Source organism: Rattus norvegicus, chromosome 10, assembly GCF_036323735.1.
Source record: "Rattus norvegicus strain BN/NHsdMcwi chromosome 10, GRCr8, whole genome shotgun sequence".
Classification (NCBI taxonomy): Eukaryota; Metazoa; Chordata; class Mammalia; order Rodentia; family Muridae; genus Rattus; species Rattus norvegicus.
Genome location: NC_086028.1, coordinates 5205146 through 5223405, shown reverse-complemented (window position 1 = coordinate 5223405; position 18260 = coordinate 5205146). Strand labels below are relative to the sequence as shown.

The window sequence follows — 18260 nt, the reverse complement described above, 5'->3', positions numbered from 1 at the left end:
CTCCATGAGCAAGGAGTAAACTCAGGCAGCTAAATACATAAGTCATTCAATTAAAAAAAAATTAAGGAATTCACCTCAGACCACCCCCCTTCCAGCCAGGCCCCTGCAGGTCATCCTGGTCCCCTGGCACGAAAGCCTCTCCTTGTCCCCATCACCGAGCTGCTCCCTGCATGGTGTCCTGTTTCACCAGCAGCCCAGGTCCAGCGTGCAGGCTCAGTGATACCATCTTCATTTACAACCATATGTAAGCCGACCTGGTCTATCCTAGTCCACACAGTTGGAAACGGCAGAGACAGCTGTACAAAGTGGCTACATTACAGGGCGGCAGTGAGCAAAACAATGAACACATGAATAAATGAGGCTTTCCATGCATAGGTCACAGGAGGGCATAGACGACCTGTGGTGGCAGAAGTCAAAAGAATAACACCTTCAGCAGAGGTAGCCAGGAGGCAAGGGAGGAGGGAAGGGAGGAGGAGAAGGAGGAAGAGGAAAGCCTGGGATGGGACTTGGTCTCTTGCTGAGAGCAGGACTAGACCAGTGTCTTCAGTTTATAAAAGTTCATTTGTGGGGCTGGAGAGATGGCTCAGTGGTTAAGAGCACCGACTGCTCTTCCTGAGGTCCTGAGTTCAAATCCCAGCAACCACATGGCGGCTCACAACCATCTGTAATGAGATCTGATGCCCTCTTCTGGTGTGTCTGAAGATAGCAACAGTGTACTCACATACAAAATAAATAAATAAATCTTTTTTTTTAAATAAAAAGTTCATTTGTTCAGAGTATTTGTGACTTTTAAGCTAGACATGGTGTTCCATGCCTGTAACCTAAGCACTTCTGAGGCAAGAGTAACGGAAGTTCAAGGGTGTCCTTAGCTACACAGCAAGTTCAAGGCCAGCTTGAACCAGAGAGCCTGCTCTAAAGGGGAAGAGGGTGAGGAGGGGAGGGAAGTGGGGGAGTATCAGGGTCCAGGCTCCACACAGGATTAAAATTCTCAACTGAAGGCCGGGCTACCAGGAAGGAGCATACTAAATACACGCAGACTACTCCTTGGGTACAAACTGACAGGCAAGTCCAAGGCCTAAAGTTCCTCTCTTCTCTTTCACTCTGCTTTCTTTCTCTCTCGCTCACTCGCCCACAGCTTGAGGCTGCAGTCTGCTTTTCTCCTGTGCACTTTTCTTATCTTGAACTCCCATTCTCCTACACACCTCTGTTCATTCCTCTTTCGCTCTCACACACACTCTTCATACACACCTCACACACATCTCACATACTCCACACTCACTCACCTTCTCTCTTCACTCACTCTTCACATAGTCCTCTCTCTCTCTCTCTGACACACACACACACACACACACACACACACACACACACACACAATCTCATGTACACCTCACATCTCACTCTCTCTCCACTTGTTTTTGTTTTGTTTTTTTTTTCCGGAGCTGGGGACCGAACCCAGGGCCTTGCGCTTGCTAGGCAAGTGCTCTACCACTGAGCTAAATCCCCAACCCCTCTCCACTTGTTTTTTATATGCTCACACATGCTCACACATGCTCACACATGCTCTCTTACTCGTTCCCTAACCTTTCTCATGCCCCAGTCTTTTATTGATACTCCAAAAGCAGGTAGAAAAAAAAGACATTATATAATCATTGCCAAATCAAATTCAAAAGAATAACCACATCCCACAAGGAACTAAGAATTACAATTGTTCCTCAAGGTTTCAAACTTCCCCTATTCCCTGTGGCCACAATAATAATAATTGCAAACTTATTGTTATTGAAACTTTAACTTTAACTTTTAACTTACTATACTTCAGAGCTCAGAGCTCCGAGCTCCCTGTGAAGCTCTAATGATAAATGACATGGGCAAAGCTGCCAGGCAGTGGCCAGAAAGACTCAAGTTAACCCTTAACTCAGCAGCTCCGCTGGCTTCCTGCTTCTGCACATTGCACACAATGACTCTCCTCAGAGTCCCAGTGTTGTGAATTAGTTTTACTAAAATATAACTTTATGAATTTTATACTTTCTTATCCCTACACACCCAAAGGAGACCAGGAACCACTCTCAAATGTTGTGCAAAACTCATCTAATAACTTCAATAGTTTTTTTCCTCTCTTGGGATCCCAATGTTGGCTCTAATTCATTTTCTAATAATTTCTTCGAACTTTCTTTGTAAGTTGAGCAATTAACCCAGAACTACCATTGTGCAGTCATTACATTGTTTCCAAGATGAGAACACACAGCATGCACCTGGGCCATTAGGGCTGTGCTGTGCTGTGCCCCTGTGCCTCAGTTTCCAATTGTTTAAGAATTGTTACATCAAGGAACATTTAGTTTCACAGAATTCACCAGAGCAGAAGGAGAAATAGGAAAGTCAGATATAATAGAATAATTATGCACACCAAGACCAACTGAAAGGCAGTCATGCACAAATGAAATCTATACAGCTGCTGTCCTGGGTTAAGGTTAGGAGAAATGGGAATAACTGTTTTTTACAAAGAGCTGCCATGGCTACTGAGATGTCTCCAATCCAGCCTACTGCAGGCAGTCCCTGTCATCATATGCTGTCCACAGCAGGGGAGTAGGGAAGGGAATGGATAAGAAGGGGGGAGGATGCAAGGGAGAAGGAGGGAAAGGGAAATTAAGGAAGGGAGAGAGGACAGAAAGAAGGAAAGCCAGAGATACTGCTGGATGGATGGATGGATGGATGGATGGATGGATGGATGGATGGATGGACGGATGGATGGAAGGCAGTCCTGCAGGAAGATGAATCAACTGGTAGTCTTTACAAGGCATTGTAGGGCACTCTTCTCCCAGCAAAACAGGCTTCATCTTCATCAGACTAGCTGTGACAACTTCCAGGACATCCTGAGACTGAGTCCTTGACACTGTCATTCTCTCAGAGGAGTGGGGGAAGGGCCACTGGATCCTCACCTGAGATTGCACCCCCAGATGTTTGTATGTCATTGTGCTTCACTGTGAGTGGCCTTGGTCTCAGGTGTAAAGTATACTGTGGAGGAACCGATGGAGGGACTCTGTCCACGCAGCTGTAGGGAGGTGCTCATCCACACTGGGGCAGACTTTCTGGCTGGCTCGCCCGTGCTTCTGTAAGGAGCACCTCAGCCATGCTTTGTAAGCAAACACAGAACTCGTGCTTCCCCAAGCTGGACGCCAATGGACTCCCACTTGGGTTTGTTGTTGGTGTCCTGTGAGGAGGGCATAGGTGTGTCTGTATCTTCTCAGTGAGAGTTCTCGCAATGAGCCTGACCAGGAAGGACATGGACACTTTTGACAGTTTAAAGGTCAGAGGAGTCAGGTGGCTAGGTGGTACAGTGGTACTCTGGCATGTGTGAGACCCCAGGGACCTCGCAGTCCATCCCCAGTTAAGACTTATTTTTATGTAAGTATTTATTTTGAGTCTATATGCCATGTTGGTGAGGGTGTCCAGAAGCCAGAAGAAGGCATTAGATTTTCTAGAACTGGAGTTACAGGACACTGAGTTAACTGGCATGTGTACTGGGATCTGAACTAGTCTTCTGGAAGAACAGAAAGTGCTCTTAACCACTAAGCTGTCTTTCTAGCCCTCCATTCATTATTAAGAATTATAATTGGGGGTGCTGGGGAGATTGGTCAGTGGTTAGAGCACCAACTGCTTTTCCACAGGTCCTGAGTTCAGTTCCCAGCAAGCACATGGTGGCTCACAACCATCTGTAATGGGACTTGATGCTCACTTCTGGTGTGTCTGAAGGCAGCTATAGTGTACTCATATAAATTTAAAAAAAATTCTTTTAAATGATGATCATTAAAAAAAAGCATTTAGAATTGGGCACATGTGGTAGTGCATACCTTTAGTCACAGCACTCAGGAGCAGAGGCAGGAGGGTCTCTGTGAGTTCGAGGCCAGCCTGGCCTAGAAAGTGAGTTCCAGGACAATATGGAGAGTCTTTATCTCAAAAACAAAATAAAACCAAACAACAAAGAAAAGAATTTGGAGTTAACTCAGAGTCATCCCAAAGGCACCATCTACATGAAAACACAAAGAACAGGTTTGAGAAGCTCTTATCAGCAAGTACTTCGGCCAGCTCGAGAATGCTACACAAGCTCCTTTAGGACTTCAGAGGGAACTAAAAGGCCACGTATACTCATAGGAAGGTTTGTCTAAGAAACACGACAACCATCATAGCAGGGATAGGGAATAAGTGGGTGGCTTCTCTTACAAGGATGCATAGGAACTTTGATGTTTGAAAAAAGGAGGAGGAGGAGGAGGAAGAGGGAGAAGAGGAGGAGGAGGAGAAACATTCAACCACCCAGTGAACGAGCCTACATTTCTGCTAGACTAACCCTACATGTAACCACTCACCTTTGTCCTCAGCTGTGGACTACACAGTGCAAGGCCAGAGCCAAGCAGAAAGAATAGCAGGGCAGGCCGAGGCCTAGAGGCTTGTCTGAACATGTATTTACACCAGTCTGCGCGCGCGTGTGCGCGCGCGCGTGCGTGTGTGTGTATATGTCTGTGTGTCTGTCTGTGTATGTTTGTGTGTGTATGTGTCTGTGTGTGTGTCTGTATGTCTGTATATGTCTGTGTGTGCCTGTGTATGCCTATGTGTACCTCTGTGTGTCTGTGTGTGTGTGTGTGTCTGTATGTCTGTATATCTGTGTGCCTGTGTGTGTCTGTGTGTTTGTGTGTGTGTATCTGTATGTCTGTATATCTGTGTGTATGTATGTCTGTGTGTGCCTGTGTGTGCCTGTGTGTGTCTGTGTATGGATGGGGCTGTAGTCAGAGGTCAATTCTGAGTCTTTTCCTGTCACTCTCCAGTTTATTTTGAGACTGGGTCTCTCCCTGAATCTGAGGCTTGTACATTTGACCAGACTGACTGACTGGTCAGAGAGCACTAAAGATCCTCTTGTCTCTGCTCCCCCATACCAGGGTTCCAGGTGTACGTGACCACACTGAACTTTTGACAAGGTTGCTGGGGATCCAAATGAAACAAAGAGTCGCAGAATGTACTCAGTAAATTAGCCAAGGCTTTTCTGGGATAAGCTCTGATCTTTCAGAATGTGTGCACATATGTGCATGTATCTGTGTGCCTTGCACATGTGTGTAGAAGCCAGAGGGCACCTCAGCTGTTTTCCTTATTTCATGTTTTGACAGGATCATTTGCAGGCCTTGATTCAGCTGCTCATGAGACCCAGGACCCAGGCAATGGAGTTGCAAGTGTGACCCACTATACCTGGACTCTTTAAATGTGGATTCTGGCAACTGGACCTGGGGCCTCAGGTCTGCTTGGTAAACACTTTATTGACTGAGCCATCTCCCCAGCTACTTCCTCCTCAAGTAAGTATTCTTTTTTTTTTCTTTTTTCTTTTTTCTCGGAGCTGGGGACCGAACCCAGGGCCTTGCGCTTCCTAGGTAAGCGCTCTACCACTGAGCTAAATCCCCAGCCCCTCAAGTAAGTATTCTTACTTTCATTATTTTACAGAAACTTAATCTGAGACTCAAAGTAGCTAACAAACTTAGCAAAAGCCACATTCAGACTTAGGAAAGTCTTGAGTCAGTGAGATGGGGAAGCAGGGAAAGGCTTTGCCACCAAGACTGAATCCCTGCACCCCACAGGTGGAAGGAAAGAACTATCTCTCTGAAGTTGTCCTCTGACCTTTACCATACATCATGGCACAGGAACATGCATGCACCACTCCAACATATATACACACACATGTGCACACACATGTGCGCACACATGTGCACATACACATGTGCATGCACACACATGCATGCATGCACACACCGTTGCCAACCTAGCTCCTCCTCTACTACCTGGATAATCATGAAGTAGGAACAGGCTGTTGGCTCTGTCTTAGTGGCTGCCAGCCTGGGAGGGGAAGACTTGTTGAGGGTAAGGAGAAATTGCTGGAGGGGAGAGGTTTGAGGAACAGAGATGTCTATAAATTTCCAAACCTGTCTTCAACCTGATACAGAACATGTCATAGTTCAATGTCACCATATCACTGCCACACCAGGTCCCCAGGATGCTTTTCTTTCTCACCAATTTGCTCTCGGTTTTCTGGTATTCTCCATCCCCAAAGACAAATGGGGACATAGGGCCAAAGACAGTTACCTGCCTGGGAACTCCCAGGTAGAAGAGCATGGTTGGGGGCTGGGGCTGCCTACCTTGCTAGTGTGAGTGGCGTGGCTCTCCTCCCATTGGTTGGGAACATAACCAAGGTCCTCACCCCACCCTGCAGCTCTGCCGTCCCCTACATCACCCTTGCTCTGGCTCTGTGCCAATGGCCTGAGACTCCTGTCAGATGTGTGACTCAGTGTCCCTGAGAGATGCAACTCACCTTCGCAGGCTGCCATGCAGGATGACGCCTCCTGTCCAGCCTGTGCGTCTGCAGTTTCTGAAAGCACAACCAGATGGTACCAGATAGAACCAGCACAAGATGAGAACAAGAGGGTGGGAAAAAGGGATGCTCTCTGCCTCCTACAGGTCCAAGGGTTTGCCTTGCCCCTTGGCTCACCTGCCCTTCCCCAGTTTGAACACCAGCATCAATGCTCCCGATGGCCTAAGCAGGCCTGGAGGTCCTGTGTGTTTTTACTTTTTCTCTTACCACAACCCCATCTGATGCAACAATGAGTTTGCTCAATCCATCAGCTAGTATGAGTCTCTCCCTCCCTCCCTCCCTCCCTTCCTCCCTCCCTCTCCCCGCTTCTTCTATACACCCACTTGTCCACTCATCTTCATCCCCATCATCCCCATCCCCATCATCCCTCTCCATGGCCATGGCTTCAGCACAGCTATGACTTCTCTTGCCTAGGAAAACCCTCCAACTCTCCAGGGCCACAATTTATCTTAAAAACATGAATCTTGCTGAGTGGTGGTGGCACAAGCCTTTAATCCCAGCTGCAGGGGGCTGGGCCTCCCACATTAATCATCCATCAAGAAAAAGCTGGCCTTGGTGCACACACTTAGGAGGCAGAGGCAGGCAGATCTCTGAGTTTGAGACCAGTTTTGTCTACAGAGCAGAGTCCAAGACAGCCAGGGCTACACAGAGAAGCCCTGTCTTGAAACACCAACCAACCAACCAACAGCAAAAGTCAAGAATCAGCCTAGGGAGATGCACAGTGAGCAGAGCATGAAGACCCCCGTCTGGATCCCCAGCACCCACACGAAGCGTCAGGCACTGTGGTGCACACTTGTAATCCCAGACAGACAGAAGCAGAGCATCCCTGGGCTCATGGACAGCCAGTGTAGCCTACTTTGTGAACTAAGGGGAAAACCAGACAAACAAACAAACAAAACCCAGACAGATGATACCTGGAGATGACCCCTGGGCTGACCTAGGGCCTCTGCTTGTACCTGCACACACTCAAGAGAGGATGGCTCTTTTCTTTCTCATCATAAAATCTCGACCATGGGGCTGGAGAGATGGCTCATCGGTTAAGAGCACCGACTGCTCTTCTGGAGGTCCTGAGTTCAAATCCCAGCGGTGGCTCACAACCATCTGTAATGGGATCCAATGCTCTCTTCTGGTGTGTCTGAAGACAGTGACAGTGTACTCATATACATTAAATAAATAACAAAAAATAAATAAAAATCTGAACCACAAAGCCAGCCAGCCTCTGCCTGCCCGTCTGGACATGACCAGTGCCTCTCTCTCTCCAGCCACACTGGTACTTGTGCTAGGCACGATGTCTTTACACAAGCTATTCTGTCTAAATACTGTTCCTCCTGCTGTCTGAACTCCAGGCTGTTTTAGGTCCCAGAAGAAATGCATCTCCCCAGTCCCCCTTCTGCCTACAGAAGGTCCCTCTCTACCTCAGCACTTTCTCCATTACTATCGTAAAATCTGTGATATAATTATTCTGATTTAGTTAATTTTGTAGCCCTTGGCTTCTGAAAAAACTCAGTACCAAGCAGAGAAAGGAAAGGTTGAATGAATGAATGAATGAATGAATGAATGAACAAGCGAACGAAAACGAATCCCAATCAAATTATATATTCCACCAATTCCATCATTCTGGCAACCACTAACAGCTGCCATCACCTACAGACAGAGGTCTTGAGACACCAGGGACCTGTGACTCTAGGGATCTGTGACTCCAGGGATCTGTGACTCCAGGGACCTTGAGACTCTAGGAACCTGTGACTCCAGGGACCTGTGATCCCAGGGACCTGTGACTCCAGGGACCTGTGCTGGGACTCATGGCTTGTCAGCAAAGAAGCCAGGCTCTAACACAACTGGGCTCATTCCACAGTTTTGCCACCTCTAATTTCATATAAAAATATGTGGGGCCAGCATTAATGGCTTGGTGAGTAAGAATACTTGCTCCAAAGAATCCCTGTCTCAAAAAACCAAAAGAAAAATAGAAACAAAGAAAAAAAGAAAGAAACAAAGAAACAAACAAAGAAACAAAACAAAAAAGAAAAGAAAAGAAAACTTTTGCTGTTTTGAAACACTGCCTAGTATATAGCCCAGGCTGGTCTTGAATCCTCCAGCCTTCTAAGTGTTAAGATTACAGATGTCCCTCACCCCACTCAGCTATTATGTTTTCTTGGTTGGTTTTGTGGTTATGTGTTCTGGGGAAAAAACCCAGGGCCTCATGCCTGCCAGGCAAGCACTCTACAGGTGAGCTACACCCCGCCCCTCCCTTTTAGACATTATTACAGTGGCACAAAATGTATCATAGTATACACAATCATTCCTCTCCTCTTTGTGCACAAGTCCCACCTCCTGCTTAGACATGACTGACAGCTTGCCCGTGTTTCCCTGCAAAGCCAGCCTGGGAACACCTCGACCTTCCAGAAGGGGCACGTGTTGTAAGAACTCTCCCTATTTCTCAGGCACTTAAAAAACAAACAAACAGGGGTTGGGGATTTAGCTCAGTGGTCGAGCGCTTGCCTAGCAAGCGCAAGGCCCTGGGTTCGGTCCCCAGCTCCAAAAAACAAACAAACAAACAAACAAACAAACAAACAAACCACAACCACACTGTCATTTCACAAAAAGGCTTCAAAGAACAAAGTTCATTTGGTGACGAATCCACAGAAAGTAACAGAAAATGTGAGGGCACACACAAGCAAAAGGCTTCACCTGGGTTCTGCATCTTATTAATTTACACTTTTATTCATGTGTGTGTGCATGTGTTCTTGTGTTTGTGTGAATGTGTGTGTGCATCTGTGCGTGTGTGTATGTGTATATGTGTATGCATGTGTATGTATGTATGGGTGCATGTGTACGAGTGTGTGTGCATGTGTGCATGTGTGCGTGTGTACGTGTGTGCGTGTGTGCGTGTGTGTGAGCATGCACACTTGTGCACACAGGTACCTACACTAAATACATGTAGAGGCCACAGAACAACTAGCCAGAAGCAATTCTCCCATGTACCATGTGTGTCCTGGATCTAACTCAGACCGTCTGCTTCAGGGCGATACCCTTTCCTCTCTGAGCCAGCTCACTGGCTCCATTTACTTATTTAGAACAAGGTCTTGCCATGTAGCCCAGGCTGGCCTGAAGCCTGTGGTCCTCCAGCGTGCTCCTGTGTGCTTGGTTCACACCGCTCACTTCTGAGAAGAGGTTTGAAATGGACCTTGTATGTTCTCCAGCCGGAAAGAGAAAGGTCTCTTGTATCCGGGTCATGTAGAGCCACCATGCTTCACTCATGTAGCCAGCTAACAGGGGTTTACTGAATCCCCAGAGGAGGAAGCGGCAGATAGAGATGGTGGTAACCTGCACCCCACTCATCAGTCACCCCTGGCCTGAACCCTCACTGATGCAAGAGAAAATTTAAGTAATTGGAACAAAACTCTGACACTTAACTCAGAAAGATTGTGGAACGTGCTGGAAACCACAGTGCCTGCCTCCACCCCAGCTAAAGACATCAAATTTTTTCAATGAACTTTGAAGGTGTGGAGGCATGAACCTTTAATCTCAGCACACAGGAGGGGAAGCAGCTCAAGAGTTCAAGGCTACAGAATCCGACTACACATGGGGCTACGTGATACCTTTTCTCAAAAGACCAAAAGTTGAAAAATCACCAGGTGGAAAATGTCTACTAGATTTCAAAGAACGGAGACACATGGACATCAGATGCTTTCTAATATTATCTTGACAATCTTGGGTTTAAAAATCTTATGAAAATTAATTCTACCTGCTTTCACATTTTAAAAATGTTAAGTTGGGAAAGTTAACATTCCACAGTCAGGAAACACATGCAGGTCTATCTCAGCCTCCTCCAGAACTTCACCCGAGCTTGGGAGAGCTTCCACAGGACCCCTGCACACCAGCCTCCCAGACCCTCCACCAGGGTTTAGATCAAGTCCCCAGCAGAACCCTACCTTACCCTCTTCGGGAAGGCGGGAAGGCGGAAGAGGGAAGGAGGGGGTGGGGGAGAATTCACCTGTAAGTTTAGCTCAGCTCTCCCCAGCAAAGTGCAGCAAAGCGTCAGAGGGCATTTTGGAAGGAACCTGACTCCTGCAGATCAGGGTGGCTGCTCTCTCCATGCCACTTAGAAAGCGACTTCCGGCCTGTGCCCAGAGCAGGACCAGCACCAGGAGCCCCATGGGTACCAGCGTCAGCATTCTTCAAGAACAGGGGAGCCCACAAACCACAGCTCACTCCCTAGAGGAGCTGGCTTAGCTCTCTCCAGACCAAGAGAGAGGGAGTGAGGTGGTGGAGCATAGACCAGCCAATCAGAAGTCTGTGGTGACACTCCCAGCTCCCGGGGAAGGGATAGCGGAGAGCTTGAGATCACTGAGGGGAAGCTGTTTTTGTCTCCTAGGGACAGTGAGGTCTCAGGACATTCACACCTTGTGGCTGTGCAGGTTTGTCAATGAGTGTGTATGTGTGTGTGTGTGTGATATGTGTGTCACAGCACACGTGTGGAAGTGAGAAGACAACTTTGCAGGAGTCAGTTCTGTGTGTGTGTGTGTGTGTGTGTGTGTGTGTGTGTGTGTCTGAGCACACGTGTGGAGGTGACAGGACAACTTTGCAAGAGTCGGTTCTGACACAGGAGTTTTGAGGTTGTGCTTAGACTTCACACCAAGCTCCATTACCCGCTGAGTCATCTTACTGGCCCTGTGGTTTTTGCTAGTTTGTTTTGTAATCTAACATATAAGACACAAAAATGCCTTCGCGCATGTAATTAGTGGCCTTGAGGACTAAGCTCCTAAGCCTCCACCTGATAGGCTCATGGTCAGATGCTTGAATGAGCTGTACCTCTGCTAGAGGGAACAGGGTGACCATCGGGACAGATCTACAAGGCCTTGGGGACAGTGGTGTCACAGTGCTGGGGCTCAGGGCTTTCCCAGAGGACAGGAAAGGCAGAACTGCTCACATCTACCTTGTACTCCCCAAGCTGGCCTCAGTTTCCCTCACTCCAGAATTCCCTCCAACTGGGCTTTTTTTTGCTAAGCTCCAGGTCCCAAATCCCTCATGGCAAACAAAGTCTTCATGAAGCACTTGGTTGAGGTAGGATATCTACAATACAGTTCCACCATTCAAAGTGGGCAGCTCAAGGCTGGAGCAGTGGCTCAGTGGGTAAGGTGCTTGCTGATGGGTAAAGAGGGTAGGACCCAGGTTCAACTCTCAGCCACATAAAAGCCAGGCATGTGGCTCACACCTACAACCATAGCGTTGGAGGACTCCCCGATGGGGCTGGCTGGTCTATGGGTTAGCCCAAAGTAGAGAATTCCAGATTTAATAAAAAAAACTCACTCTAAAAAATTAAGGGGTCTGGAAAGAATCCATCCATGTTGGGCACTCATGATGCCCTTACCTCTAACTCTCTAACTTCAGGAGATAGAAGCGCCCTTCTGGCCACTGCGGTCATGTGCACACACACTTCTCTCTCTCTCTCTCTCTCTCTCTCTCTCTCTCTCTCTCTCTCTCTCTCCCTCTCTCTCTCTCACACACACACACACACACACACACACACACACACAAATAAAAACTTAGAGAATAAGTGACCAAAGAAGACTTATCTGACGTCCCCATCTTGGGGGACGGATATATGTCCGTAAGTCCATACATGCACACATGCACACAGAGATATATACACACAAAGAAATGCAGCACATGGTGTGCTGTATGCTAGCATGATGACAGACTTGTGCATCCATCACACAAGGCAGTATTAGACTATTTTCATTGCTTTGGAAGGAAACCTTGAGGCTGTTAATCCAGGGTCTGGTCTCTGGCCTTGGCCACCATTTTTATTTTTTGGGGGGGGGGTGTCCTTTGAATATTTCACACAAACAGCGTGACATGAGGCCTTTTGGATCTGGCTTCCTTTTCAGAATATGTGTTGCTGAAGTGTGCACTCTGGTTTCCTCCTCAAACAGGTGGTGTTCCTGTCCCAAGCATCTTCACTGTCCAGAGCCCTGAGCCACGAGGCTGAAGTCCCAGCTTCTGGGGGCCTATGATGCTTTCCAGGGTGCCTTCGGGGAGAGGTGAAAGCTGAGCCCCAGAAGGTTGGTCTGAGGATGAAATGCCTAGTGGGGACACAAAATGCATCTACAGACAACATTCACACAGTGAAACGATGCCAGCCAGGGAATGAACAGTTGACCGCAATGCCCTGCAATGGGTGCTCTGGGAGCAGTTTCTGAGGAGAGTTTCTCGTGGCCTCCAAGAACAGATCCTAATAGTAATAATGACAACACTGTCCTCAGAAGGCTGTGTCTAGCAGTAATGGAACCCTCATGTGGATTAATTCCATCAGCTCCCCAGCCATGTTCCCACTAGGTGGAGCAGGCCTCAGAGAGGGTAAGTCACTCCCCCAACCTCACACAGCTTCTGAGGGTTTGATCCACTCTAGCTGAAGAGGCCTTGCTCTTTTAACCCTGGTGGCTTTTCTGGGCCCTTCTCCACCTTCTCCCCTGGGAGAGTCTACCTCAGTCTATAGTCTGGATTCTCCCCATTCAGAGTCGGGACATTGAGCCAAATCTTGCCATCTGTGCTGTGGTCTCCAGGCAACATGGAAATGTTAACAGAGTGGGCATTCTACAAACTAGTGCCTATGCCCCATTGCAGAAACAGAATCACCAGGGCGGCCCTGCCTCCCTCTGTCCCAGTCACTGGTAGCTCATTGTGTCTGCTGTCATGCCAGGCCAAGATGATGTGCCGCCCAGGAGCTCTGCACTATGTCCCATCTCTAAACAGTTAGAGCATCACAGGGCCAAACCTTGGTCAGCTGGGCCATGGAGCCAGGATAAGGGACAGCATTCCCACAGGCCTTTTAGACAAGCACCTGCCACAGACCCTGCTTCCACTCTGTGTTTTCACATCTGCACTCCTGGAGCTAATGAGACGTCACTTCCACTCACAATGACCAGAGCATGAATCAGGCCTACTACGCAGATGGGACTATTGGAAGTCAGGAGCCTGCATCTTTCTTTTTTTTTTTTTTTTCAATTTTTTTTTTGGTTCTTCCCCCCACCCCCCACCCCCCCCCCCCGGAGCTGGGGACCGAACCCAGGGCCTTGCGCTTCCTAGGCAAGCGCTCTACCACTGAGCTAAATCCCCAACCTTAGCCTGCATCTTTCTAATAATGTGTTTTCTCTGTTCTGGGGACAGAACCCAGGGCTTTGCCCATGTGAGCCAACTGCCCCCCCGCACTGCGCCCCCCCAGCACTGCGCCCCCGGCACTGAGCCCCCCCTGCACCGCGCACCCCTCCCCCGCACTGCGCCCCCCTCTCCGCACCGCGTACCCCCCCACACTGCGCCCCCTCTCCGCACTGCGCACCCCCCCCCGCACCGCGCACCCCCGCAGCCCTAGACTGATACCATTTCACACTGATTTTATTTTTGTGTTTTTTTAAAGATTTATTATTTTGTATGTGTGTGTGTTCCTGAGTACGCTTATGTGCAACACCAAATACACATATGTACAGTACATGTGTGGGTTTCTGCAGAGCACAGAAATTAGTGCCAAGTCTCCTGGAGCTGTAGTTGGGGCAGTTGTGAGCCAGAGTAGGTCCTGGGAACCAGACCCTGCCCTTCTGTAAGAGCAGGGAGCACCCTGACCACTTGTTTTGATTTTCGTTTTTTTCCAAGACAATATCCTTGTTCACAATTTTAGGGTCACAGAAACAGTGAAGGAAAGCCAGGGGCTTCCCATCCTCCTGCCTCATATGTCCGGCCTGCGCACACTCCGCAGTCCACACCACGGAGCTCCAGTTGCTAAGAGCCTTGGGCCCACCAGTGGCTCACAAGAAGACTGCTTCTGAACATGATGGTGATGCAGGCCCACTGTCTCAGACTCAAGAGGCTGAGGCAGGGGGATCAGAATATCCTAGGAGATACTTTCTGTGTCTCAGAACAGCAAAATCAAAAGAAGAGATGGGTTGGGCTTGTGTTTTCTCTCTCTCTCTCTCTCTCTCTCTCTCTCTCTCTCTCTCTCTCTCTCTCTCCCTCCTTCCCTCCCTCCCCCCCTCTCTCTGTGTTGAGAAAGGGTCTCATGTAGCCCAGGCTGACCCTGAAAGTCACATCCCCCTGCCCTCCATCTCCCAAGTGCTATGATTGTAGGTGTACATCATGGTGTACTGCTCAGACAGTGCTGGGAATTAAGCTCACCATTTCCCTCCCCCTAGGCAAACACCCTACCAACTGAGGCACACCCCTAGCATGTCCTGTAGAGACAGGGACATCCCAGTAGAGGGCCCTCGAGCTGTGGAGCCTGGCGGGCCTGTCTTATGAAATACTGCCCTTCTGTTATCTTTGAGATGAAAGGGGTAGGGAGACTCTGTCCCCTATTCATCATGAGAAGGCAGGGAGGAGGGAGGGTGACTCCTTTCTGATGACTGTTCAGTGAGCTGTGCGAGCGACCTTTGAAAACCAGTTTCTTTCTTTTTTCTTTCTTTTCTGGTGTTTCGAGACGGGCTCTCTCTGCATAACAGCCCTGGCTGTCCTAGGGCTCACGCTGTAGACCAGGCTGGCCCCAAACCCACAGACATCCCCCTGCCTCTGCCTCCCAAGTACAGGGATTAAAGGGGGGCACAACTATTGCCTGTCCTTCTTGATGTCTCTGGGTTTATTAATTCACTGGAACAACTAAAGGGCTGAAAATGAAAAGTGAAGTCTCCTTCCTGTGTTCAGAGAGAGAACAAAGGCCAGAGAGGAGTCAGATGCAGGAGCTGTCACGTGATGAGCTTAGCAGGGCCCAGACTTGGGAGACAGATCATGAGGTCGTCAGCCAGCCACAGTAGACAAGTTCACAGGAGAGGGCAGAGATTTACACAAAAGCAATACAAATAAAAGCAGGCAGCTGTGTGTTTCTATACAAGCACACTTCTCTCTTAGGTCCCAGCATGTCAGTATGAGCATCTACCCACGAAAGGTACAAGGGGCCAGCCAGATGGGCCAGCTTGTGAAGGTGCCCACCACCGAGCCTGGTGATCCGAGTTCAATCCCCAGGACCCACACGATGGAAGGAAAGACGTGACCCCCGTACTATGACCTCTACATGCATACCATGGTAAACGTGTGCCTACACATTCACACACCCAGTAAATAAATGTGTGGGGGGAAGGACACACAGCCTCACTCTGTATGGGTGTTCACGGCTGCTATTTTTACTCGGCGTTAGAAACAACACAAGCAAACAGCTCTCAAAAAGTACCTGGATAGACAAGTTGGGGCATTCCATAAAGTGAAATATTATACAACAATAAAAAGGTGCACGGTCTAAGGCATCATGGTCCACAGTCTCCGGAAGGGCTTACCTGGACCTGCATCAGTAACTTAACTCTGAGCAGTGCAGTGTTTTCCTCTGTTAATTAGGGAAGGAGACACTTGCCAAACGGCTGCAGTGTGTAGCTAGCCCACACTGTCCTTACTGCCGCTCTGATGTGCCGTGTTGGGAAAACCCTTAATGACAGGCTGACACCCACAAACATACTAGTGAACTCTTACTCATTGTCAGCTGATATACTTTCTCAATCAGAGGTCAAGTTCCTGATCCTGCTGCAACCGGGGCCTCAGGCAGGCTGGGAGAGGGAGGGCACACAAAGCTGACCCAGAAGAGCAGCAGGCAGGAAAGCAAACTCACAGCCTGTGACTCCTCACTGCAACACAGGCTGAAGGAGCACCGCCTCCTCTTCTGTCTCTATGGAGCACTTCCTCCTGGTGTTGACGGCCATCGACATGGGGAAGGGTCTAGGCATGGACAGTCACCAAGTGCTGAGTGCAAGCCAGGAGAAAGGTCTAGAAAAATCTCTCCTCCTTCCTCCCATGAAAAGGTCTCCACAGGGGCACGAGAAGAGGATGCGCAGCTTAAGACCTCTGTCTCCTTCCTGATGCTTAAGTCTTTCGAAAGAGCACGGAATGCCAGGCTGATCCAAGACTGCTTTTCACTGTCCCAGGCTATGCACTCTGACTGCAAGAAGCCCCCTGCACTGTGTGCTCACGTGGTTTCTATCCACTGTCCTTCCCCAGGACTGGGCTCCTCAGCTGTGCTGCCGGGCTCCGGATGAGCCTGTTCCGGGCTCCCAGGGCATGCGCACAGAGCATGTGCCAGCAGAGCCACACTGGGTAGTTTGGCAAGCTCGATTTTTGGAGGGCTCTCTAGGTTTTGAGATGGGGTCTCACTGAAGGCCAGGCTAGCCTGGAATCCTGATCTTCCTGCCTCCACCTCTGACATGCGGGGATTATAGGCGTGCCTCACCGAGCCCCACTTAACCAGCTTGTTAATTATAACTTTCCATCTGCAAACATGCCCACCCACCCACTGCTCAGAATTTCAAAAGACGATAAGATGGGCGCTAAACTATGCGGGGCCAGGCTTAGTAGATCCTGCTTGTCTAGCATGCGTGAAGCTCTGGGTTCGGTGCCCAGCACTGGATAAACAAGGCATAGCCAGCATCCCTGTAATTACAGCTCTAGGAAAGTGGAGGCTTAGGTTGTCCTCTGCGATGTGGTAAGTCTGAGGACAGCTGGGGATAAACAAATGAGACCCTCTCAAAACAAACAAGCAAACAGGGCACTGTGAAGCCATCTTTACTATGAAATGGAATGTCTCTATTCATTTAGTTCTGGGCAGCACATACAGAGAATAGCAGGTCCTAAGAACACAAACCTGTCCAAGATAAAGTTAGTGTTAGCCACTAACATGTGAATGGATACGTAAGTCTCACTCCAACTGTGGAACACTACACAGCAACGAAAAGTAAGAGAACAATGTTCAAGTTACATTCACCTCAAAAATGTTAAGAAATCAGGACACACAGGGAAGCCCAGGTATCATGTGACTGCTTACAAGAAATACCCAGAATAAGTAAATCTTCACAAGGAACTGATTGGCTGTGGGTGGGCAGGGTCACATATGACTCAAGGGTTCAAAGTTCCTTTTGGGGAGGTAAAATATTAAGAGCACTGCAAATATACTCAAAATCGTTCATTATGCTGAGGGGCTTGTGGCTGGCACCTGTCATTCCAGCACTTACAAGGCAGAAGTAGAAGAATCAGGAATTAGGGGGCAGCCTGCGCCACATGAGACCCTGTCTGAAAACAAACAAACAAACAAACAAAAAACAAAAACAAAAACCAAACCAAAATGTATCACACACTTCAAGTGAATCATGTGGAGTGTGAATTAACTCAGTCTCTGTAAAGATGAACTCCACCCCCACAAAAAATTTCTTACCTCAAAGCTCTAGTAGGTGTCTGCTGACAGTTCCTCCCTCTCTTCATTCTTCCCTCCTTCCTTTCTTCCCTTTCTTCTTTCCTCCCTCCCTCCCTTCCTCCTTTCCTTCCTCCTTCTTCGCTTCCTTCCTTCCTCCTTATTCCCTTCCTTCCTTCCTCCCTCCTTCCTTCTTCCCTTCCTTCCTTCCTCCCTCCTTCCTTCTTCTTCCCTTCCTTCCTTCCTCCCTCCTTCCTTCTTCCCTTCCTTCCTTCCTCCCTCCTTCCTTCTTCCCTTCCTTCCTCCTTCCTTCCTTCTTCCCTCCTTTCCTTCCTTCTTCGCTTCCTTCCTTCCTCCTTCCTTCCTTCCTCCCTCCTTCCTTCTTCTCCCCTCCCTTCCTTCCTTCCTTCCTCCTTCCTTCTTCCCTTCCTTCCTCCCTCCTTCCTTCTTCCCTTCCTTCCTTCCTCCTTCCTTCTTCCCTTCCTTCCTCCCTCCTTCCTTCTTCCCTTCCTTTCTTCCTTCCTTCCTCCCTCCTTCCTTCCTCCCTTCCTCCCTCCTTCCTTCTTCCCTCCCTTTCTCCCTCCTTCCTCCTTCCTTTCCTTTTGACAGGGCTCCACGTGGCCATGACGACTCCCTATTCTCTATACA

The 18260-nt window shown here is 48.7% G+C and overlaps 1 protein-coding gene across 1 annotated transcript in view; it reads right to left on the bottom strand.

Annotated features, from left to right (window-relative positions):
• Nucleotides 1-6781, bottom strand: part of LOC102552269 (uncharacterized) — a 96398-nt gene extending 89617 nt beyond the window's left edge. Inside the window, 2 exon segments of the mRNA XM_063270018.1 lie at nt 6341-6397; nt 6724-6781. Of these exon segments, the coding sequence (XP_063126088.1) occupies nt 6341-6397; nt 6724-6781 (115 nt within the window).
• Between the last annotated feature and the right edge of the window lie 11479 nt (nt 6782-18260).